The 24,905-nt window shown below is 41.3% G+C and overlaps 3 protein-coding genes across 7 annotated transcripts in view; 2 read left to right on the forward strand and 1 right to left on the reverse strand.

Moving 5' to 3' along the window:
• The window catches only part of SAMD13 (sterile alpha motif domain containing 13), a gene marked incomplete at its 5' end in the record, with an annotated part of 39,992 nt that extends 35,356 nt beyond the window's left edge, over positions 1-4,636 (forward strand). The window contains one exon of the mRNA XM_027058752.2: positions 3,494-4,636. Coding sequence (XP_026914553.2) covers positions 3,494-3,637 — 144 coding nt within the window. The remainder of the gene's footprint in view (positions 1-3,493) is intronic.
• Positions 1-24,905, forward strand: part of DNASE2B (deoxyribonuclease 2 beta) — a 96,561-nt gene that overhangs the window by 34,609 nt on the left and 37,047 nt on the right. For all 4 annotated transcript variants that reach the window (XM_027058748.2, XM_053214329.1, XM_053214328.1 and 1 more), the window contains one exon: positions 20,893-20,956. The gene's annotated coding sequence lies outside the window, so the exon portion shown is untranslated. The remainder of the gene's footprint in view (positions 1-20,892; positions 20,957-24,905) is intronic.
• Positions 14,634-24,905, reverse strand: part of LOC106973351 (uricase) — a 32,394-nt gene continuing 22,122 nt past the window's right edge. For both annotated transcript variants that reach the window (XM_053214331.1, XM_015070407.3), the window contains exons 5-8: positions 21,753-21,939; positions 19,951-20,074; positions 17,718-17,801; positions 14,634-15,601 (exon numbers count right to left, since the gene is read on the reverse strand). In XM_053214331.1, the coding sequence (XP_053070306.1) occupies positions 15,527-15,601; positions 17,718-17,801; positions 19,951-20,074; positions 21,753-21,939 (470 nt within the window). In that variant the 3' untranslated portion in view covers positions 14,634-15,526. The remainder of the gene's footprint in view (positions 15,602-17,717; positions 17,802-19,950; positions 20,075-21,752; positions 21,940-24,905) is intronic.

Raw genomic sequence — 24,905 nt, forward strand, 5'->3', positions numbered from 1 at the left:
GAGGCTTAGAGAGATTAACTTGCCCAGCCCCACCTAATAAGCAATAAAATTATGTCTTACTCTAAAACACATGCTTATCTACTGAGCTGTAACATCTAAGGAGCCTACTCATTTATTTTTAGATCAAGGGTCTTGCCCTCATTGGAAATTTACACCGATCATCTCTAAACCTTACTTCCATGCAAGAGTACTTGCTCGAGCTTCTTAAGTATGCAGACATTTTTTTTGCATGAATATTATTGCCCAACAGGTACTTGGTTACTCTTTCAGAAAGACAGAAGCAATGTACAAAGCTTCACTGAAACTGACAAATGATTATCCCTTAGCACAGGAATGTAAACAGGATCCCAAAATGTGAATTATCTCTTTGTTTTGACTTTAATCATGATGTATATGCAAAATCATGGGATGTTTTTTAATGTTTACTTATTTAACTGGATCTGGTCACACTCCAACCCCTTCATTTATACTAATAAACAAACTGGGGTATAGAGGAGTGGTTGCTTGTGGAAAATTACTGGTGGAGTCTGCATCAGAAACTCTGTCTTCCAGTTTCCAATCTCATGCTCATTCTAGTACACCATGCTGACTGGCAAAATTCGGATTTCATTTGCATCCCAGTCTTTTATAGAAGTTATGTAACAAATGATTTGCTTCCTTAATCAAGGAACTTTTCTGTGTTTGCAATTTTTATGAGACAAAATTTTTGATGTAGTCTTTGAGCTTTTTTAATCTCACCGAATTTTCTGAAGTTGAACAGGAATATGCCTGTATCCCTCTGGCAACGGGTAGCATTCAGGCAGGGAGCACGCTTCCAGAAAGGAAGCAGTAGATGGATTTGGAATTGGAACACATCCTGTTTCTCTCAGAGCCTTTGCATTTCCACTTGGTAGTCATTGAAAATCTCCCATATGTCAGGCACTGTGCTAGGTGCCTTCCATGAATGATTTATTTCTAATCTCTAGAATCCTTCAGGGGCTTATTTCCATTTTACAAGTGAGGAAACCGGGGCTCAGGGAAGACAAGTCCTTTACTTTACCAAAGGTCACACAATAAGTTGTGGAGACAGGGTTTGGACAACAGTTTGCTTGACCTGGAAGCTCACGTTCCCATTATGTCGTGTTCCACTGCCGTTCATTTGAGCTGCTGTAGTCGTGGCTTAAGAGGAAGGTTTTGTTGTATGTATGAGTTAGATTCATTTCAAATTTTTAAAATGAGGATTGCCAGATGGAGCTTTCTTTTACCGTTGCTAGTGTGAGGTGAACTTCAGTGTGGCTACTGAACAAAGGGAAAATCAAATTGGAGCATGAAACTTGATTTTCTATTTTGTCTTAAATAAAATCCAAATTTCAGCATCTTTCACAGACATACTTGGCTTCTGACAGAAATGCTGAGTTGTAGAAGGAGTTTTTTGCCAGCAAAGATAAAAAAAAAAAAATTCACTTACAGTTAGTCGAGGAAGTTTTCTTGTTGTGTAGAAATGAAAGCACTGTCATCTCTTCCTGAGGCCTGTTTAAAACATGTACAAAGTTAAGTATGAGCATTTGCTCATACTTTGTTGTCATTTAACAACAAAGGAAAGTTGGAGAGCAGGAAGGGCTTTGCTGGTTAATAAAGCATTCCAAGTGAATCAGTGTTCATCTCCATCAATCTAAGATAGACTGCGAGCTTTGAAGGAAACTGTGATTCAGATTCCTGTGACCTCACAGAGCCTTCAGAACTGCTACTGTGGTTTCCGCATGTCAAAAGCTCTTCTGCAAACTCTTATGCTTACGGGTTTTACTGAGGGGCAGTCTTTGGGCTTGCTAGCTGCTTAAGGAGAAGAAAATACTTGAGGGTTAGCGTCCATTCCTATGTCCTCATCTAATTTTTCACTCTTGCCCTGTCAACTAACTGCTTTATGCACCATGTTTTTGACTAGTTGTCTCTCACAAATTAATGTGAGATCTTTTTTTTCTAGTAATTGGCAAAATAAAGGTTTTCAGAGTTCAAAAACACCACAGAGCGGTTATAAGTAATTCCTTGTCCTTCTGCTCTGGTTCATGGTAGGTGGTTGACAAATGACATGAGGACCATGGGTCTCTTGAGGAGTAATGACAAGCGATTGTATAACTTATAGCTCAGGAAGCATTTGCGAGAATAGTATCTCACGGAATCCTGTCAGAAACCCCAAATCCCCACGTTGCCAACCAAGGAGACAGAGGAGGAAGGGATTTACCGGTCACAAAGTGAGTGTTTCGTCAGACCACTAGCCCAGTGCTGTTTCTCCACACACAGAGATGTACAAAGCACATGTTCTTCACAGTCTGGCAAAACACAAGGGAATTTGGAGTTCTAGGGATCAGTGTAGGAAGGAGTCACAGTTTTGTAGAGTTACAGTTATACACCATGTCCCCTTGTCTGTCCATCAGTGGGAGAGGTGGATACAGACATGTCAGGGCTTACCTAACATGCACAGTTGGTCCATCTTTTGGGTCCAGGTCCCCTAAGAGCCAGCTCACTTGTCCCCACAATAAAAAGTAACAAAAATAAGGTGGCATTCAGCATCCTTCTCAGTGATCTCTTTCCAAAAGTTCCAAACCATTTTCTGTATTTGGGATCCTCATGTCTTTGATGGGAAACCTGTTTGTATTTCACCTCCAAGCTTTGTGGTCTCCAGGGCACTCTGGTTGGGTACCTAAAGGGTGTGGGAAGTGGACTCCGAGAGAACAGGGGCAGAGCCCTGTCCCTCACTACCTTATTTGGGATCTTGAGGATCCACTGAGAGGAAGTATGGTAGGACCTGCAACACGAGAGGTTGATTTTCGGGTTGAGGCAGGATTGTTCTTCTTTTAAAGGACAGGAAAGAAGTTCACCGAAAGTATATCATTTTTCCATTGTCCATTGTTGTGAGTAACAAGATTCCAGAAAACCTAGGACTCTATGGCCCCATTGGTTCATCTATACCACACATATTTACTTGCAAGTGTCAAGCGAAACAGAAAGGAGTTATGGAAAAAAACATTGGCTTTGGCTGTAGGCAGATGAGTTCAAATCCTGTTACCTTTGCCTAACTTCTTGATCTTCACACCTTGCTCCTTGTGTTTGCCTGTAAAATTATGATAATCCCTGCCCGTCCTAATTTATAGTTGTTTTAGGAAATTAAGTACACAGAAATTCCACATAAACTTTAATATATTTTATAAAAGGAAAGTGTCATTATCTCTTTCAGAAACAATATCTTTGATCCCTACCAAGTATACATACCAAGTCCGCCATCATTTTTTTAAGATGCAACTTTAGCAATGTGGTCTTGACAACCAGATCAGCTATGGATTGCATTTAATCCAAAAATAAAAGTGGAAGATGGAACATAAAAATAGAGGAGTCCATTTTTTCCATTTGGCATAAATAAAAAAGTAATGTTTTTAGCGTGGAGACAATCAATACGTCTTTTCTTTTGAACTTTGGATTTGGACTTACATGTTGCTTTCATCCTTTGCTTCCATTGTAGGAAATTGATGGAAAATCCCTGCTATTGATGACAAGAAATGACGTGTTGACAGGACTTCAGTTAAAACTGGGGCCTGCTCTGAAAATCTACGAGTATCATGTTAAACCTCTGCAGACAAAGCATTTAAAGAACCACTCTTCATAGTACAGTCAAGTTGGGGTCTTAGACCTCAAAAAATACATAATGACATAATTTAGTTTCATGTGATGAAACTTTGTAAACAGAATACATACATGTGTATATGTAAAGAATTTCAGTCAAATGAAACGTTATCCTATTGGATAGACTAGGCAATCCATCGGCTGACCTGAATTTAGCCAGGAGGAGCAAGGATAACTTATAGACAGGATGGTTTTCCTGGTGGATCTTGTCAAATTGAGTGATCTTTGACACGATTAGACACCCCTCCCCACCAAAGGGATTTTCTTCACAAATTGCTTCCCCAGAATCCTTGAAAAAGGATTGAATTGAATGATCTTTTGGTTACAGATGTAGGGAGATTAAAAACAAGAACACTTGGGGGAAGGGGAGAAAAGAAAGATTGCTGTCTCCCTTGAATTCCTCTGCTCCTTAGAGCTTGTGTTATTTGGATGGAATTGCCGACACCCTTTTTTATAGAGGGTCCTCCACTTGACCTTATTAAGGTTTCACTGGGATATACTGCGATGTTTGAGACGATCGTGCGTCATGGCCCCTACAGGAGCAGAACCTCTGAAAAAGAGAAACTCTGTTGTGTCTTCAGGATGTCCCTCCATCTTCAGCTTCTTTCATAGGGGGTAACGGTATTTTCTGCATAGATTTACTTTCAAATTGGCTCTTTGTTTCCGAAGAAGAAAACATTTTTTCACTTTATGGTTTGTATTTATACGAATTTGTTTCTGAAGGAATTTGCCAAGAGTTATAGATCAAAAAGCCTTGTTACTAGTACAGAGTATTTTTATATATATTCCTTCATGATGGTGTAATATTTTTTTAATTGCTCTGATGCTCTGTTGGATTCTTGGTTTGAGTACTTGTTTTTAAGAACTTGAAAAAGTGGGCTTGCTACATCTCTGTTCAAAGAGACATTGGTTCAAATCTCTGTGTGTCAATGCCTTGTTGAACTGGTGCTTTGTGGTCACAATAAAGCATTGCTTTGGTTTATTCCCAGTGTATGTTTGATCTTTTCTGTTTGGTTGCCTCTTCAGTTGGGATTAAGGATTAAGGTCATTCCTTAAAACCATGGAAAGAAAGTTAAGCCTAAAAAAAAAAAAAAAGCAACTTTGGATATATAAAATATTTAGATTTGTTTGTGGGTTTACCTTCTTTATAAACTACATTGTCCAAATAGGCCTTGTTCCTTCTCTCACCCCCATCCAACAACCAGTTTTAGGTGTCATTTTAGCCAAAGTTTTTTTTTTTCTGTAGGCCACTGAGGGTCATGATTTTCTGGCAATTTGGATGAAAGCCATGTACTTTCCCTCCAGACCAAAGCTCATATTCCCACATATAAAACTTTGCAGAGTTGATGGACTCCCTGAAGTTCTGTCTTCCCCCTCCTCAAGTTGAGGGCCACTATTTTAGATAGTGTTATAATTCAGTCCCCTGCAAAGATCATTTCTGTAAAGACCAGAAAGTCTGAAGATGAGAGTGAAACAAAAACAAAAACACGGGAAGTGGTATAATGGGTGGGGTTCAAAATGCCTTCCAAATTAATTGCTATGGAGTTTATGGAGTGTCTGAAATTTAAATTATGCTTTGTTTTGCATAAGTGGGAGAAGGGGCTGCAAAAGAGACATTTTCCATCCCCACATTCTCACAGTCTACAAAGCATGTAAAACTAAAAGGCAGAACTTAGTTAAGTATTCTGAGGAGTGGTAGTGATAAAAAGTGAGAGGTGCACCTGCTGGAGACCCAGGTGGGAAGGAAGGAACATGGGATCCAATAGATAGAAGATGGGATGAAGAACTGAATTAACCTCCCTGCAGGAGTTGCCCACAAGTGAAATAGTAATGACGTTTGAACCCTCTCTGCCTCAAAGGGATAGCATGCAAATGTCCCAGCCATGCTTCTGTGTATCCACCTGATACCTTATGTATGCGTCTAGAAAAGATTTGGCTGTGAGTAATAAAACAAAAACTGTCTCATATCGGACAAAGGGCTAGTATCCAAAATCTATAAAGAGCTCACCAAACTCCACACCCGAAAAACAAATAATCTACTGAAGAGATGGGCAGAAGACATCAACAGACAATTTAATAAAGAAGACATCCAGATGGCCAACAGGCACATGAAAAGATGCTCAACGTCGCTCCTCATCAGGGAAATACAAATCAAAACCACACTCAGATATCACCTCACGCCAGTCAGAGTGGCCAAAATGAACAAATCAGGAGACTATAGATGCTGGCGAGGATGTGGAGAAACGGGAACCCTCTTGCACTGTTGGTGGGAATGCAAACTGGTGCAGCTGCTCTGGAAAACAGTGTGGAGGTTCCTCAAAAAATTAAAAATAGATCTACCCTATGACCCAGCAATAGCACTGCTAGGAATTTACCCAAGGGATGCAGGAGTGCTGATGCATAGGGGCACTTGTACCCCAATGTTTATAGCAGCACTTTCAATAGTCAAATTATGGAAAGAGCCTAAATTGTCCATCAACTGATGAATGGATAAAGAAATTGTGGTTTATATACACAATGGAATACTACATGGCAATGAGAAAGAATGAAATTTGGCCTTTTGTAGGGACGTGGATGGAACTGGAGAGTGTTATGCTAAGTGAAATAAGTCATACAGGGAAAGACAGATACCATATGTTTTCACTCTTACGTGGATCCTGAGCAACTTAACAGAAGACCATGGGGGAGGGGAAGGAAAAAAAAAAGAGGTTAGAGAAGGAGGAAGCCAAAACATAAGAGACTCTTAAAAACTGAGAACAAACTGAGGGTTGATGGGGGGTGGGAGGGAGGGAAGGGTGGATGATGGGTATTGAGGAGGGTACCTGTTGGGATGAGCACTGGGTGTTGTATGGAAACCAATTTGACAATAAATTTCATATTTAAATAAATAAATAAATAAAATTATACCAATGGGGGGAAAAAACTGTCTCCCCACTCTCACCCCCACATTGCCAGGTAATGTAAACAAGACAGAAGGTTGTGTCTTCTCTTCATTTAAATGTACAGCCAGGGGGACCAGAGATGATACAGCCCTCTATGATGTCAGACATTCTTCCTACCTTTTTGTTCCATCATGCATGCTGTTTATTCCCAGAATCCTTTCATGGCCCAAGATGGCTGCTTCAGCTCCCCCCATCACCATTTGACTTCCAACCAGCAGGAAGAAGAAAAGGGAAAGGAAGACACCTTCTCCCTTTAAGGAACTTCCAAGAAATTGTACACATTACTTCCTCTTCCATCTTGCTGTCCAAAATTCAGTCACAGTGTCATACGTAAGCTGGAAGAGAGGCTTGAGATACTCTTAGAGCCCATGGGCCCAACTAAAATTCAAAAGTGCCATTATCCTACCACTACGGGAAAAGGAATATTAAAGGACAATGTCCTATCACCACTGTCAGCTGGCAGTTGAATACTTTGAGCAAATGAAAGTACGTCTTTAGTTGTATTTTTCTCTAGATTTGAACTTGGGATTACACTCCATGCAGTCTTTGGATGCTTTTATCACAGTCGCCTTGTTCACTAACCCCAACCTAACTCAACTAAGCTTTCGACCTGGACTGCTCTATAAATGCTTGTCATGAAGAGAAAAAAAAAAAAAGGGAAAGGAAAATATCTTAATTGAAAAGCAAACTGAAAAGAATCAATTCATTTCTTAGCCCTCTGTTGACAGCTTTCAGGCAAAATTAGGAAATTAGTCTGCCTCTCTTACACCCAGAATAAAGGCCTACAACCGGCTGGCCTAAGTACCTTGGCAATAACTGAGGGTGCTTTCTCCCCACCCCCCAATTCACGGAAAGGAAGTGTTATCAAAACAAGGCCATAGGGAGAGGCTGGAAGTACTTGAAATTCAGCAGGTAGGCAGCCTTTGTCTCCAAACAGCTGTAAAACCAGAAATGGCTGATTCCTTTCCGATCACACCAGATTTCTGTTAATGTGATCCAGGTCTGCAGCTAGGAGCAAACACACACACACACACACACACACACACACACACACACACACGGGGAAGCACTTCATGAGCGTAAATGGGAATGAGAGTGCCTTGATGCCAATATGTTTTATGTGAGAATTGTTTGATGTTGAATTTGATTATTCTCAACCAGAGGGGCAGACAGGATATCAGAATCATGAAGGATTTAAAAAAAAAATAATTGCCACTCCACCTCTCCTCCCCACCCCGCATTTGAGCCTCGGGTTCAGACTCTACAAAGGACGTATAATGAATTGATTTAAAGGCAAGGTCACAAACTGGTCTCTTTTCAGTGGAATCTAAGCTGACATGTTGTCCTTTGGCTAGTGCAGTATGTTTGTGTTCTTACAACTACATCTGCAGTCTTCTAGGTGAGCCTGAAAACTCCAATTTATTACAATCTTTTTAATTCCCTAATACCTTGCAGCCAACAACTGCACACTTTTACATTGTCATTACAAGGTATATGAAATTTAGACCCCTGATGTAAAGCAAAGAACACACAGAGAGGAGCTTCAGAGTAAATTAATTCAGGAACTAGAGCTTATAAGTAGATTTGGTTGAAAAGAAAACAAGGTGGCACACACTGAGCTGGAATGTGCAGCAGCTTTGAGCGTCATTTTTGATACTTAATGGACATGGTGACTATTGAATAATCTTCATATTCAGAGACCAGTTGGTGGCAGTCTCCTCGTTCTATCCTCAGTAAGTACCCTATGAGAACATGGATTTTGTCTCTCTAAGCTTAGCATACACGGTCAGGGGTACATGCTGTCCTTGTGTTGCATTAGAGAAATAGATCTTTGGAGGAATTTAATTTGGAAAAGTCTAATGACCCTCAGTTGCCCAACCACTCCTATAGTTGGAAGCCAAATGCAAAGAGTACTTACTGGTGGTGATCCATCTGCCTTTGACGGTCATTGCAAATGGGATCTGCAGGGGTCAGGCCTGGGCACAGAGCCATTAAGTGTTTTTTGTAATGATTTGGAAGATGAAGTTAAATGTTCAAAGAGCTGACTGCTGTAGGACAGATAAGCTTCTTATGAGAAAACTTGTTAATTCTGCTTCTAAACCAGGAACAGAAGCCACAGGAAGGAAAGAGAGAGCAATGGGTACAGTAATGAGCAGCTCGTTAGCTTCATGCTGTAGCTCCATAGGCAATTAAGTGGTTTGGGTACCATTGCTGGCCAGTGGTGGCCATTCTACATAGAGAGAAAGAGAGTAAAACGATCACATCTCATTCTTTGGTGACTGTGGCCGTGTTATATCTTTTCGAACCTCAAGAAAAGAGTTTCACCTTGCCTAGCCCTGGGGCAGAATAATGCAGGACCCTGTGAATAAAAGCAAGAGAAGTCTTTGGCTACCCACAAGAACATAGCTAGGTTGATGTCTCTTTACCACAGTTGTGCAGGGTTTTCCTGTCCACCATTATCTTCAGGGAGAAATTCGGAAAGCTGGAGATGCCAGGCAATCTCCAAATGGAAAATGTGCCGGACTTCCACAGAAGAGGTGCCTGGGCAGAGCTACTACCTTTATCATAGCAGAGGTGGGAAAGAGGTCAGTGAATTAAGGTGTAAATAATACTGAATGCCTTTGGTAGCTGTGGAGCAGGCCATGGCCTGGGGAAGCCAGACCTATAAACAACAAAATAAGGGAACATATGCCACAAGATAGAATATGCTATCGTCTAAGCATCTGAGATCACAGAGCTTAGAGGCCTTAAGTTTCCAGAAGAGTCAGGTAAAGCAGCAAGGACAGACCTTCCACAAGATTCTTCAGCTCTGTCATCTGTGGGGCAGAGACATCTATGGCAACGTTGCAAGTCAGACGTCTTCTTTCTAAATTACAGACAGCAGACTCATTTGGTAAAGTGTGCTTCATTTCCTTTTTCAGTGGGTCACACTCTTACTTTTCTGTGCCAGGAAATACACAACTTGAAAATAAGACTATAAAACTCACGATTACAAACATTTTGAAGGACGCTCAGGAAAACTCTTCAAGCAACCAGCAGTTCCTGTTTTTAAGACTTTGTGTTTGGCACTACGTGTTAACTACACTGGAATTAAAATATAAATAAGTAAATAAATAAAGAGGCAAACAGACAAATAAATTCGTGTTTGGGACTGTGTTCCTCTCCTGTGCCGCAACCCAATGACACGGGTTGATCTACACCATGCCGCAGTGGGTGGGAGGACTGAGGCTGCTCCTATAGACCTGAGCTTGAGGCCAGCCCCACCATTTACTTGAAAGGGGAACTTGGGCAGTTATACGGCTCCCCTCAGCCTCAGGTACTTCACCTGTTCTCTACTGCAGCTACAGACACAGAGCAAAGCAACACTAGGTCAGCGCTGTCCAATAAATATATAATGTGAGCCACATGTGTGACTTAAAATTTTCTAGCGGTCACATTTTTTTATGAAATTTTCTAGTGGTCACACAAGGGAGCAGGAAAATCATCTAACATATCCAAAATATTACCGTTTCCATGCACAATACCAAAATTATTGACATACTTTACAATCTTCTAAAAATACATTTATGGGGTGCCTCAGTGGCTCCGTTGGTTAAGCGTCTGACTCTTGGTTTCGGCCCAGGTCCTGATCTCAAGGTTCATAAGTCGGAGCCCCACGTCCGGCTCTGCGCTGACAGTGCGGAGCCTGCTTGGGATTCTTTCTCTCTCTCTCTCTCTCTCTCTCTCTCTCTCTCTGCTGTTCCCTCACTCTCTCTCTCTCTCTCAAAATAAATAAATAAACTTAAAAAAAAAAAAAGGAATGCCCTTTCAAGTGGATGCATAACTTAAAAAAAATAAAAATAAAGAACAAAATAATAAAACACATCTTCAAAAGCCACTGCACATTTCAGACTTACAGCACGTCGCCATTGGGACAGAACAGCTCACGTATACCATTTAGGGCTGGTTTCGGTTGAAAATCTAAATAACAATGACTTAGACAAATAAGATTTCCCTACTGTATATATGAGGTCTGAAGGTAAGCAGAGCAGGCTCAGGACAGCCACCCCACAGTCATTGGGTCTCAGTCTTCTCCTAGTGTGTTCCTCCACCATCTTCAATACATAGCTTCCTATGTGGTCCAAGATGGCTGCTTAAGCATCGTTTATCACAACTGTATTCCAGCCAAGAAGGAAAGAAGGGTACCTGTTTTGAGAAGTTGCATCCAGCACTAATACTCATATCTCTGTAACAAGAACTTCAATCATTTGGCCATACTTAGCTATAGGGGAGATTGGGAACTGTAGTGTTTATTTCAGATAGCCAAGTATTCAGCTACACAAAGACAGGAGGATGGATGCTGTGGGGAAAGTAGCAACCCTTCCATAATACCAGTCTCATAAGACTGATGGAGAATTGAATAAGAGTACATAGTACAGATATTAGTATAACAGGAAAAGTACATTAAAGTATGATTTTATTACTATGCTCTCACTCCATATCAAGCCCAGAAGAGTCACAGAATTAACAAACATATGCTCAGTCCAAATACTGTTCATTTGATACATTCTAATGCTGCTAAAAGATAAAACAATTACTTTCTTAGGTCCTTGGATTTGGGGTGGTTTTAGATACTTTATCTTCATAAGGGCACATAAAAGGAAAAAAAAAACTTGCATTATTTAAGCTCCATGAAAAATTGTTATGCTGAGTTAAGGGAAATGTGCTGAGCAAAATGCATATAAGTTTTTATTGGTCCCCAAAGACCTAAGTTAGTTGAGGCATTTGGTGAATTCTAAATACATCTCATCCCTAATTCAAAATGAACATTCAATGACATTCAAAATGGTTTTGTGAGACTAATGAAAGGGAGCCCTCTGATACGTCTGTGATTTTAATGAAGATGTGTGTGGGTCAAAAACAAACATCAACAAAATTTTAAAGATAAAATTTTAAAAATCTAAGTAGATCTGCATTCATTAATTTGAGCCAATTAGGTTGACATCAGTCTGTTTAATTATCTATTCAGGCAGATTTCCTAATTAATTTTTAATGCTAAGGTGACTTCTCCTAGCTACCCTAATGTCTGTAGGTTATTCATCAACCTTCTGTATGGTGTGCACGCAGAATGCGGAGTAAGTTAACATTAGCCTAATTTACACAGAGTTAAAAAGGAAAACTTTGAAGCTATGGCTCCACATTGGAGGAGGAAAGGGACCCTGGACTATGGGTTAGCAGACCTGGGTTCTGATCTGTTGCTGACTTTTCTGTAAAACCCTGTACCAGTCTCTTAACTTCTGTTGGTTCAATTGCCTCCTATGTAAAATAAACAAATCCAACCAGAAGTTTATTTCAGCATTCAATTTCTATGATTTTCTAAGAACCAAATAATTTGAGTTACATGTGTCACCGCTCCCTCCACCATTCAAGTAAAACTCACAACACTGTCATGTCCTACAATGTCTTTTCCCCTATATATCTGGGGTCCTTCTCTTTTATCCTAAACACACTGTTTTCCCTTTCTCATACAAGGGAATCAGTGTACCTTCCTTCCAAGTTTATTTGAATATATTCCTTATGTGTAAATTTCCAAAGGAATCTTTTACACTTTAAGGATTGAGTGTAAATGACCTCCTTGGCAGATATTGAGGTCCCTGTAGAGGCATGAATGAGCACTTTGCTGGGAAGAAGGTCCATAGCCATTCTTTCTCAATGGGATATCCACAGAATCTAAAAACCTTAAGAATTCCTGAAAAAGAGCCCAGGCAAATGGAAGAACAAAAGGCAGCTGCACTCTGACAGAAATGGGAACAAAGACTATGAAAAATTCAAAGAGAATAAGTTTCCATTATTTGGAAGCAGGAAGAACCCAGTGAGTTAGAAGGCTTGAAATCCATGACTTTAGAAAGAAGCTTTGGTTTCCTCCAAAATGCAGCTAAGGAAGCAGAAGTTAAACAAAGGTTTTGCAAAGGAGACTCCAAAAGGCAAAGTCCATCCAGTCCCTAGTCTGGAGGGAAAAAAAAAAAAATCAATGCTCTTTCTGAACAGAGGCCTAGGAGGTTAGAAAGAAGTTCAGATTTCTGTAGTTAAATCTTTGCACGTAGTTGAAAAAGCTAAATTCTGTTTCAATAACAAACAAGTAAAAACACTGTTTCCAAAGAGTGATTTCTATTGTATTGAGAACAAAGGGAGAAAAAGCAGGTTACTAAAGGGGAAGAAAGGTGTGAACTTAAGTCTGACTAAAAAGGAAAAGGAATGGAATGCATTTTCTGAGGCTGTTTCAATGAAAGTTCTGAGATGAAATTTAGAGGATTTCGACTAAGTCTTAGAATTTTGGCTGCTGAAACCACAAGCCCCAGATGACAGCTGCTCTGTTGGGTGCCAGGCAAACTGCCTCCAGGCAGCAAATGGGCTGGAGTCACCTGCTTTATTCCCCCAGGAAAGTACTTGAGATGGGGCCGGGGTAAGGATGGGGGGAAGGGAAGAGAAAGCACTGTAGAGCAAGTGGGTTCCCAGAAAAACTGGAACAGAGAGCCTGTAGCCTTCTATGACAAAATTACAAAATGTTTTGATACAAATTACCTGGCCGGTGTTTGTAGTTCAGGCTGGCCTGCTCATCTGCCAGCACTGACAAAACCGGGTGAAACCGAAAGCCTGTTTTTCAGCATAATTTACAATTTTAAGCACAAGAAAACATTCTTCACAAAATAGGATTCTGGCCCTTGAAAATTTCAGACTCCAGGCTCTCCTGCCTGGGAAATAACACCTGGGATACAACATCCAATAGCTCATTTGCAATCGACTACAATAAATGTTTTAAGACTCAGGAGAAGCACAATGCATGTATGTTCAAAACGGGGCACAATGTCTAACGATTCTGTTCTAACATCAATTTCTTCTCTGAAGCAAATACAGTGTTTCTAAAACTTTCCTGACCAAGATAATAGCTAGTAAGGAGGGCCTACGTTTTTTGTTCTTGTTGTTTGTTTGTTTTTAGAAAAAATCATGTTAAATTCTAAATTCCTCTTTAAACAGGATTATCAAATCAGCAGAGGAATAAAATGTACTAAGCAATTTGGCCACCCAAGTGACATGATATAGAAGCCCATTTTGTAACATGAGTATTCAGTGTGGCACAAAACTTTCCTTATCATATTATTTCATCCTGCTTATCTCGTGTTCTTTCCCAGCAGGCACTAGCTTGTGTGGGGTTTCCAGCATTTTCTAGGGCTTGCTGCTCTCCGGCCTCCCATCTCTCACCTCACTCATAAAGTCCAAAGAAGATTTTCTACTTGGGTCTAATAACACACGAAAAGAAGGCAAGATATTTCATTTAACAAACACATACAGAAATTTCTTTTTTTTTTTTTTTTAAATATTTATTTATTTTGAGAGAGAGAGAGAGAGAGAGAGTGCATAGGAGGGGCAAAGAGAAAGGGAGAGAATCCCAAGCAGGGTCCATGCTCTCAGCACAGAGCCATCTCACAAACCGTGAGATCATGACCTGAGCTGACTTTCAACCAACTGAACCACCCAGGTGCCCCGTACAGAATTTTCTGTGTGTCAGCCATAAACATTATCACAGCACTTTACAAACATTAACCCATTTGATGCTTGAAATACCTCTGAGTTAGATTCTATTTCACCTCTATTTTACAGATGAGGATACTTATCATATAGCTAGAAAGAAGGAGATCCAGGATTTAAGTGAGTTTGTGAAATTAAACACTATACCATGCTAGCTTATGTAGTATTACAAAGGGGAATGAAGCAGAATTATCAAATAATACTAAGTACTTACATGTAAGCATTTATAAAAAATGGAGATTTAAAAAAGTTAATAAATGTAGATTTTTTTAATGGAAGAAGGTTCCATGTTCATGTGGACAGGTTTTCATCATGGGTTTCTAAAATTACAGTTTAATTATAGTTTATGAATCTCTATGGTATATGATATATACCATATATGTATATTATATATAGTATATATATATATATAACATATATATATAGTGTTACTCAACTGATATAAAGATAATCACCAGTCAAGTCTGTATATATCTTTAAATCATCAATTATATTTATTTCTCTGATTATAAAAGTAATAAATGTTCAGATATGGAAGATTCAGAAAAGCACATGGCAAAAAATAAAAATCACTCCTAATCCCACAATCTAGAAATCATCATCACTGATATTTGTATAGAGTGTCGTCTTCTTTCTATATGTATATTCATTGATTGGTATATTGACTCAGCACTTATTAGATGGGTTCTTTGTGCCAAAGTGAGACCTTATTCAAAGAAAAATAAGTTATACTTTTTTTCAGTGTGTACTATATATTCTCTAAGAGTTGTAAAAGTCATAAAACCAATACATTAAGATTATAAAAGTATTTTTAGAATATAAATAAATTCCCAGTGATACATATGCTAGAGCATTCTTAGAAATCCAAATATTCAGTCTAATGGAAGTCACAATGGTGAAAGTTTTCAAAAGATGATTTTGTCGTTATATTTTCTGCATTGCCTAAAAGCAGTTTTTGCATCAGTAGGATGAAAACAGTGCTTACTTTTGAACTTGTGCACAAAGTAATTGATATGACACATCCATTAATTCATGATTATTTTCTTAGTGAATTGGTTCTAAAGCTTCTCAAAGATAGGAAGGCACAAGACAACTAAAAAGAAATCTTGATTTATGACTGTTCTAATACCGTGTAGCATTTGTAAAGTAAACTGCATCCATAAAGCATGTTATAATTACTAATCACAAAACACCTTGCTGAGCTAGGAGCAGAAGAATTCTTTCATACAGGAGGAAAATTAACACTATAAATCAACATACTAGTTTGAAAATTTGCATGGTTACATGCTATGATTTCAAGCATCACAAGAGGCTGAAGGAAATCCTCAATTGAGAGTAGGCTCCTGGCGATGGTAGCTACTTTGTCACAGCTTCGAAGTCAGCTTCCTCTTGACGGTTCCAGTAATTCTGCCGTAGGGATTGTCTAATGGTAGCAAGACCTGTAGAAAAGCCACATGGCAACTTCAGAAGCATTAAAATAGACCTCTCCTGTTTTCTATGAATCAATATTAAATCAAAACCAAAAACAACAACTCACTAAATGGGAAAACATATATGCACTAAAGTCAAGTTATTTGAAGCAGGGTAATGCTTTATTTTTCTGGCAATAGTGGAGGGATGAGTTGATTGTCCAGAAAATTTAAGAGTGTTTGAAAGATTTTAATCACTGGGATATAAATGTTTCTCAAATGCATTATCTATCTCTGCTTTTTAAACAGAATGTGGTGAACATAATTTGGCCTTTGCTTGAGAATTCACTTTGAACACCTATCAATGTCCAATGCGATCATACCACGCCTTCAGGAACATCTGAGGTCCTCAGGGCTGTTAGCCCAATACTAAGTGGTTTCAGACAGCTGTAAATTTAGAGATGTTCTGTCTTCCCACCCTGTCATTTGTCACTTCTCTGCTGTTGTCAGTGCGTCCTGACTCCCTGCTTCTCATGTGTTGCCCTCACTCTGTACACGCCTGCTGGCTGAGGGCCTGAGAGCAGCTCCCACCCCCCAACCCCAAAGCACAGACACAGAGTCAGGACAACTTGTGTGGCTTCTCAGGTGCCTTCACTCGGACCCCTGGCCCCAAGGATCTGGGTCTTCCCGTCTCGGGGCCCCCACGCAGGCTTCGGGTGGGAGCTGAGGAAGCTGCAAGTCTGACTTCTTGGATATAGGGACACACCTGGCAAGCCCTGCGACACGTCTTTGAGCTGGGATCAGTGCAGGTCACAGGTGTTTGGGGGCCCTGGGGAGACCTCGTTTCTTTGCTGGTTCCTCAGCTGAGCACTGCTCCAGTCATGAGCTTGACCCTTCTCTGTTTGGGGCCCATTTGTTTTACCTTTGGTCGACATGGCCAAGATTACTTTCAGGTCCCTCTGTTGCCCTTTAGAAGGTAATGATTTTAAAGGGCTTTAATTCTAATTAATGGTATGCTGGTAATTGACATCCTTTTCTTCCAGTGACATAAACGATGCTGCCTCCCTGTTCAGTTGAATGAACAGTACCTGGGATCAATGTTGCTCTCGTCTGTGATTCACAGTTCTCTAGAAGCTATCCCAGGCGCCTAAGCCTTTGTTTCCCAGTGCTGTTCCTACAGCTGTGGTAGCACAGCCCGATGGAGCCCATTAACATAATTTGCAGGACAGAAACAGGAATAGAGAAATCCTACCATTCTGAAAGTGGCTCAAGAGGGGAAGGACAGTTCCAATCTCCCAGGACACACTACTTCAGGCTGTCTAGCCAGACACACTTGGTTTAACCTTCTGCCATGGCTTAAAACAAGTCAGGGTGTTTTTCCAAAACAAGGTTTCCTTTCAAAAAGTGCATTTCCTCATCTGTCTTTCTTTCTTTCTCTCCTTCCTTCCCTCCCTCTTTCTTTCTTTCTTTCTTCCTTTCTTTCTGTTTATTTATTTTTGAAAGAGAGAGCATACGAGTGAGGTAGGGGCAGAGAAGGAATCCCAAGCAGGCTCCATGCCATCAGTGCAGAGCTTCACAAACCATGAGATCGTGACCTGAGGCAAAATCAAGGGTCAGATGTGTAACGACTGAGCCACCCAGGCACCCCCTCATCTTGCTTTCTATAATTACAGTTGGAAAGAGTCTTTCTTTCTTTCTGTTTACATTTTCTGTTTATATGCTACTTAAATTGACTACTTAGTCAAAAGTTAAAGATGATGAAAGAAAAGGGAAATAGAATCTTTTTTTTTTCTCTTTATTGCCTCATGATGGAAGAATAACAAAGCTGTGACCCTGTGTGGCACTTTTCGAAGTACATCTCCGAGCTGTCTCCTCTGGCACACTCTGTTCTTTCTTTGTCTTTTAATCTCTCTAGCTTCCAACCCTTCTCCATAATCATTCATCCACCTCTAAGGCAGTCCAGCCCCAGGTTTTGAAAGGCCCAGAATCTAAGAGGACTCTAATCAGTGGCAACTATAAATATTCCAAAAGCAACAGCTGTTAAGAGTTTTGGTTGGTGATATTATCATCCCAATTTTAAAAAGACAGGTAAGGGTGCAGGGGTAGGAGGGTAGGCGTTCTTTAAACATTTTTAAAGTTCTCTTACCTCTTCTTTGTTGATCAATCCCATTTTGGACATGTCAATATTAAAGTAGTGAATGTTTGGCAGGCTGATTTCCATATCTTCTATCTGGAATCCAAAGTAATATGGATCACATTGGGCAACTGTGAATCTATCTCTCTGTCACTCCTCCCCAGTAACTCAACTGCCTGTGAGTCCATTACTCAAGTTCCACCTCCGTCTCTGAGACACTTTCTGATGTTCCTCTACTGCGTGACACAGTTGTCTCCTGCTAGTCCCATTATTAGATGGTGGACGCATTCTTTTCCCCTCCAAGTACAAAATCGGTTTTCAGAAAAGTAAGCGTTCCTTGGGTCAGAAAACAGTGAGAACTTCAGTATATTAACTGGCCTCCTGGTGGAGGCCAGTCAACCTCCTAAATTCTTCCTCAGTCTGTTTCCTCCTCTCTAGCCTATCCTGAACATTTACAGACCCTGGGGTAAGAGTACAATTGGAGGCCCACATGCCAGATGTTTAAAGTTATGAATCAGGCAAGCAACATTTTGGTTTTTTTGCAGGGAGGGGGCAGAGGGAGAGGGAGAGGATCCCAAGCGGGCTCTGCACTGTTTGTGCAGAGCTCTATGTGGGGCTCAAACTCGTGAACCATGAGATCATGACCTAAGCCACAGCCAGGAGTCTGGCCTTTAACCAACTGAGCCACCCAAACGCCCCCAAGCAAGAAATTTTTAAGTGAAATATGTTCTATCCTTCTTACTTGACAAATATACCTTCATAACAGCCTGGAAAGCCAGAACCTAATTGAAATTTCTCTGACTGCTTGCAATGCAGGATGTTGTAGTGTGGGAAGAGCCAGCCCCCAGCCCCTGGCCCATCCCTTCCTCTCTCTTGGCCTCATGTGGACATGCTAGCTTGAGTGTTTGTAAGCAGTTTCCACCACTTTGCCCACTCGCAGGCCCAAGGGTATACACACTGATGGCATGATCTGCCTCCGGAGGGTGGATCTGGGGAAGAGGTTTGCACAGGTTCTAAAAGTGGTCTCAGGGTTCTTTGGGCAGTTAATTCTGGGGTGCAGGTATCCAGAGAAACTGTAAAGGGATGTGTGCCCCTGTGAAGGATTTGTTGCCTTGGCCCCACTGACTCTTCATCCAGTGGAGAAAGGATAGCCAGAAAACATCCTGGAAAGTTCCACGTCATGGCAGGATCCCTCTTGCCCATGTCTAAGACTGATACTCTTTTTCTCCACCCATCATGGCTTTACTTACTTCAGACCCTCTTTGCCAGATTTCTGCCTCCCAATAGCCTCCCTGCAGGTCTCCTCATCTGTGGTCTGCTGTCCTTTTAATTTACCACCCTTCTTTTAAAGTGATCTTTCTAGAGTGCAAATTCAGTAGTGCTACACCTTGGTTAAACCCCTCCGTGGCTCCTAAGAGCTTTGAAAATAAAATACAGACTATAAACAAACTCACAAACATCCTCCTGGTCTGATTTCTGCCTCATCCTTAGGCACATGGAAAGATGTTCATTCCTGGCACTTCACATATCCCAAAACCTCAACAGCAAATGATTATTCCATGCTGCTCCTGCCTTATACCTACCATGCTCCCTCACCCTTGAGTGTGAACTCAGATAACCAACCCCTACTTGACCCTTAAGACTCAACTCAAACACCTCTCCCTCCATAAAGCCTGGCTGGCCCAATCTTCCATACCTGAGTTAGGTGCCTTTCTCTGTATTTCTGTAATGCTTTATGCTTTACTGGATCGTTAGTTTACTTATTGTCTTCTTTTACCAAATAATGAACCCTTTAAGGGTAGGCACACTAATTTCTCTTTGTATTCTTCATGTGCTGACAGAGATATAACAACTACTCAATAACATCAGATGGATGGATGGATGGAATCTGTCTGCATCTATCCTTCATTCTCCAGCTACCCTGAAACATAGACTCTTGGCCGAATTATCCCTCCTTCAAGGCATTAGAGTCCTGATATGAGGCTTAAATTGTGGCAGGTTGTAAGGACCCAAAGAATTTTCGACTAACTAAAGAACTACAGCAACGGCCCATGTTTTCAGGTTGGACAGATTTTTCCATTTTTTGCTCTCTTCTCACTTGCTATAACAAGCTTTTGAACAACAACAGATGTCATTTTTCATGTGTCTTCCACTGTCTTATTTTAACTCTCAACTCTTCTGTCAGAGCTGACAGGAGACACAACAAGTTCTCTCAGTCTTCAGAATGGCAAGTAACAAAACATACCTCAGGAACCCGGCTCAAAGAGTGCACCTGGATGTCATAGAGGGTCTTCTGGACAGAGGGCGAGTACTCGCCTTTGTCATAGGGTCCAGCAAATTTCTCCAGGACAATATCCCGAACAGTATCCCTAAAACACAGAAAAAACAACTAAGGACTCATAGGGTGGCCTTTTAGGAGTGCATTATAAAGCTAAGAAGCGGTGACCTTTTATTGCTGGTTTTAGAAGAGATTAATATTGGAGCACCTGGGTGGCTCAGTCAGTTAAGCGGCTGACTTCAGCTCGGGTCATGATCTCGTGGTCCGTGAGTTCGAGCCCCGCGTCGGGCTCTGTGCTGACAGCTCAGAGCCTGGAGCCTGTTTCAGATTCTGTGTCTCCCTCTCTCTCTGACCCTCCCCCGTTCACGCTCTGTCTCTCTCTGTCTCAAAAATAAATAAACGTTTAAAAAAATTTTAAAAAAAAGAAGAGATTAATATCTGGTAATGCCCCCTAAAAAACACCTCACTTCCCCTTTTTTTACCCACACATGTGCGCGCGTGCACACACACACACGCACACACCCTATTCAACAAAGGTATTGAGTGTCACTAGGCTATCTTCATCATCTGGAACTAGGGCCCACTGGGCATTCCAGGGTAAATCTCCATCACATTTGATGAACTTATGAAGAGGACCTCCAAGTACTCCAACCCTCTTACTGCTCAGACTGGCCAGTTCCTTGAATTATTATGTTTTTAGGGGTTTTGTTCTGTGCCAGGCTCTGTGCTTTGGGTTTTCTATGATTGCTTCATTGAATTCTCTCAATATCCTGAGGCAGGTGCTATTATTATCCCCAGTTTAGACGTGAGGAATCTTGAAAGTTATATGATCCACACTAAGTTCCTTTCCTGAGTGGGTGGCCCAGCTAAGACCCTGACTCTGCCATGTTCAATTTTGTGCTCTAACAGAAATACATCAGCCTGCTGCCAATGGGGAACACGCGGGAAAAAGAAGATTGAGGTGAAGTTCTCTGTAAGTATTTTCAGACACATCACATAATAAAAGGAGTAGAGCAGAACTATACCACTGGGAAGAAGCTACCAGGGGGCAGATACTAGCTCATCAGAAAGTAGCAGTTTCTAGCAATGAGAACTTCAGCAGAGGAATGAGATGCCTGGTCAAAAAGCAAACTCAGAGTCCAGAGGCCTAATTCCTGCTTGCCAAGAATATTATAATGATAGGCGTACCTTTATGTTGTTAACACATTTATCATTTATAAACTGCTTTTGTAAACATCATCTCATTTCGAGTTTAGCCTAGAGTGACCAACTGTCCCAGTTTGCCTACCAATCAAAGGGTTTTCCAGGGCGTGGGACTTTTCAGTGTTAAAATCAGAAAAGCCCTTGAAAAATTGGATGCGTTGGTCACCCTCATTTAGCCCTCTCTGTATCTACCGTGAGGTAGTAAAGCCGAATATCATTATCCTCACCTGACATGGTGGTTCTTAAAGTGTGGTTCCTGGTCCAGCAGCAGCAGCAGCAGCTGGGAGTTTATTAGAGGTGCAAGTTCTCAGGCCCCACCCCAGGCCTACAGAATCAGAACCTCTGGAGTTATGTCCAGTAATCTGCCTTCTACTAAGCCCCCCAGGGAATTCTGACACACAGTAAATGTTTGAGAAACACTGATATAATCGATGAAAAACCAAAAGGTCAGGGAATTTAGGTGGTCCGTTCAAGGTCATTTTAGCTAATAGCAGCTAAGATTTCCACGTAGGTTTAGTAACGGGAAGAGAGCATGGCCAGCGCCAGGCCTTAGCACACACTCCTACCAGGTAGTATCAAAGTCCACGTCTCTGTACTGATGATAGCGCCACTTGCAGTACACTTGGGTGGCAAAACACCTGTCCTTCACCTCGGGGAGGGTGGTGAACTGGTCCTTGATGAATCCTTCAAATCCAGACTGGGTCGTTTTCAAGACCTTGAGGTCTTTGATTCCAGAATGAATGACTGGAGGTCCTGTTTCAAGTAAAAAGGTAAGAGGCTCTGAGGTCATGGATAAAATAGTGTCTTCCTTTTGGACAGCTAGCTCTGAGGATCCTGGTCACTAAACCATGGTGCACTGTTGAACAAAGAGCTACCTCACTACCCATGTTGTCTGTCTCCCTGTCTTCTCTGAAGTTATGAGGGTGGTGTGCCTATCTCTCTATCTGGATTCCACGACTCCCTGCCTTTCTCCTGCCCTGGCAGAACTTAAAGTCAAAGACTAAACCTCTGTCTTGGGTTGAAACCCACAGAAATGAATACCTTCCTTTCAGCTCCAGGTACAAATGACGTCTAGGCCAAATACTTTCTCCTTGTTGGGCTCCACTTCGCTCAATATATAATCATGATGAAATGAGTGAGTAAGCTCCCCCAGAGCAGTTCTTCTGTCTGCTACTCTGACTCCCTTTACAGGATGGGAGAGGGTTAGTCCTCGTGTTGATCATCTACACTGGCTGATGGCTCCAACTATCATCAGATCCTCAGTTTTCTTGTGTTTATGAGCTCACTGAAACCCGAAAACTTCATGAATGAGTAGCATTGTGGACCTGGCCCAGCCTAAATAGAGACTGGGACGATGAGGCAGTGACCCACCCATAGGGCATAGATATGCCTAGGGGAGTACCCATAAAGGCTTTTGGTTTTTGACTGAAGGAGAAGGAAAGTCGGTTCATAGAGACCTGGGGGAAAGAGGGCAGAGTTGGCAAAAATAGAGGGGATGATATGGTTCTCTTGCAGTCCTTGACATCACCCCATGTGGCAAATGGGGAAGGTGGAGGGGTGATAGGCATAATCTGAAGAAGATATTTACTTGTCTGTCAGGCAGTTCTTTCTCAGGGCCCAGGTGACAGATGGGGGAGAGAGTGAGGGGAAGATTCTCTCTTTTTCTATGTGAAACACACTCTGGCAGTTTGGTGAAGCCTGGCTAGAACAGGGCACCAGGTGTCATATTGGGAAGACCCAGGGTAGAATGTTCTGTAGAGAGCATCATTCTTCACAAAGAGCAGGGATAACTAGCACAGCCAGTGCTGAGCAGAGCCAGTGAAGCAGTTTGCACCCATTGGGGTGCAAACGTCTCCCTGAACACGTGTGAAACAGACCTCCCAACTGTCAGGAAGTGGGAGAATTTGGCTGGGGAGACCCAGAAGTTTGGTGGTGAGAGAACTATAAGGCCAGGAAAATTCAAGAATTAACATCACCATTCCCTTATTTGTATGTGCAGGCTGATGAGGCTGGAGGTTCAAGGAGTGCTTGGGTACAAACCACCAGTAGCATAGTGCCATGACAGGATGACTAAAGTCATCTCTTTACAGCTTTGAAGTTAGTCCTGATTAAGATCTATCCTTCTTGGCCTGTTTAGTGTATAACTCAAGGGCCAGAGGCATCAGGCATCTATGTTGTACATGGTCTTAGTTGAAGAACAAGAATATAACTCATGATCCTCAATTAAAATCCAGGGAAGCTCTTAATAATCCAATAGTTTACATCATCTATGTGGCTTCAACTGCTGTGGCTAACTCAGGAGCTGTGGAGTTTCGTAAGTAGGTAAACCATGACCATATTTTGATATTTTCCCAGCCACAAGTGTACATCTACCAAAGAGAGCAATGGCCAGTGGTTTGTAGTAGATCTGCTGATTAAATAAGGTGTTCTGAGCAGAGTGCTCCAGGATAATGTGTCAACTAAAATGGTATTTAACATTTTGAAGTCCTCTTTGGAAACTATATCTGAAGAAGGACCAAGAGAGACACCAGCAACGCCTAATGCTTTAAGTTGCCTTGGTTTATTGGATTCTGGATGTGTGAAGACATGATGCTGCAAAATCAGCATTTCTAAATGCTGTATAGAGCTGACCCAAGTGAGGCTAAGCTTAAAATACAAGAGAATTGCAGAAGCAATCAATAAGTTTGAATGAATGAGTGAATGCACGCGACAAGATTGGTTCACATCAAAGAATCAGTATTTCACAGCTTAGTCTCTTTTTCTTTTAGACAGTTCTCCTCCACTAATCTTTAGCATTTCCCTTCTTGATCACCCCCACCCAAATATAATACACAGCATGGCAGGGGAAGGGGAGGACATCAACATTAGCTGAAGACATCCTGATGATCAGCATGCATTTAGTTGCTGCCTTTTTCAATCATTATCTTACTTAATCCTCAAATTCTATTAACTATTTTTTTAATGTTTGTTTATTTATTTTGAGAGAGGGGGGAGGGGCAGAGAGAGAGGGAAACAGAGAATCCCAAGCAGCCTCTGCAGGGCTCAAACTCATGAACTGCGAGATCATGACCTGAGCCCAAATCAAGAGCCGGCTGCTTAACCAACTGGGCAACCCAGGCGCCCCTCTATTAAATAGTCTTATATAGGAGACTTTCAACCATGTGCCCATAGTCACATGGCTAGAAACTGGCAGGAGTGGAATTTGAACTCAGCACTTCATTATCTCCTCTTTTTTGGATACTTCCCCATCCCCGTGATGTTTTCTCCTTCCTTTAACTCTGTCTTCCCATTTCTTTACAGTTTCTTTCCAGGAGACAAGAAGGTTGCCATCTTCCCTTCCATAGTATTTTTTGAGAGCCTCAGACAGAGCCCCCAGCCTGAAAAATACCATCTCCACTAACCTGAAATGGAAACCGAAGCATCATTTTTAGAAATGGCCCCTAGGTGTCTTAAAAAGTTTTTATTCCTTAAACATTTCCTATTAAAATACGAAGACCCCATAAAGGAGTGACTTCTGAAGCCTTTATAAACTAATATAATATATTTCCAACAGTAATCCCTTCTAGAAAAAAAACCCTATAGAAATGAAATAAGGAGTTTGCAATATGGAATGGGGTTAGAACAAGCAGGGTTCGTGGAGGGGGAATAAAGAGGAAGTGAATGAGAACCAGAGGCAAATTTTACCTATTTCATTGTTTCCTACATAGCACTATATTGTC

The sequence above is a fragment of the Acinonyx jubatus genome, chromosome C1, assembly GCF_027475565.1.
Source record: "Acinonyx jubatus isolate Ajub_Pintada_27869175 chromosome C1, VMU_Ajub_asm_v1.0, whole genome shotgun sequence".
Lineage (NCBI taxonomy): Eukaryota > Metazoa > Chordata > Mammalia > Carnivora > Felidae > Acinonyx > Acinonyx jubatus.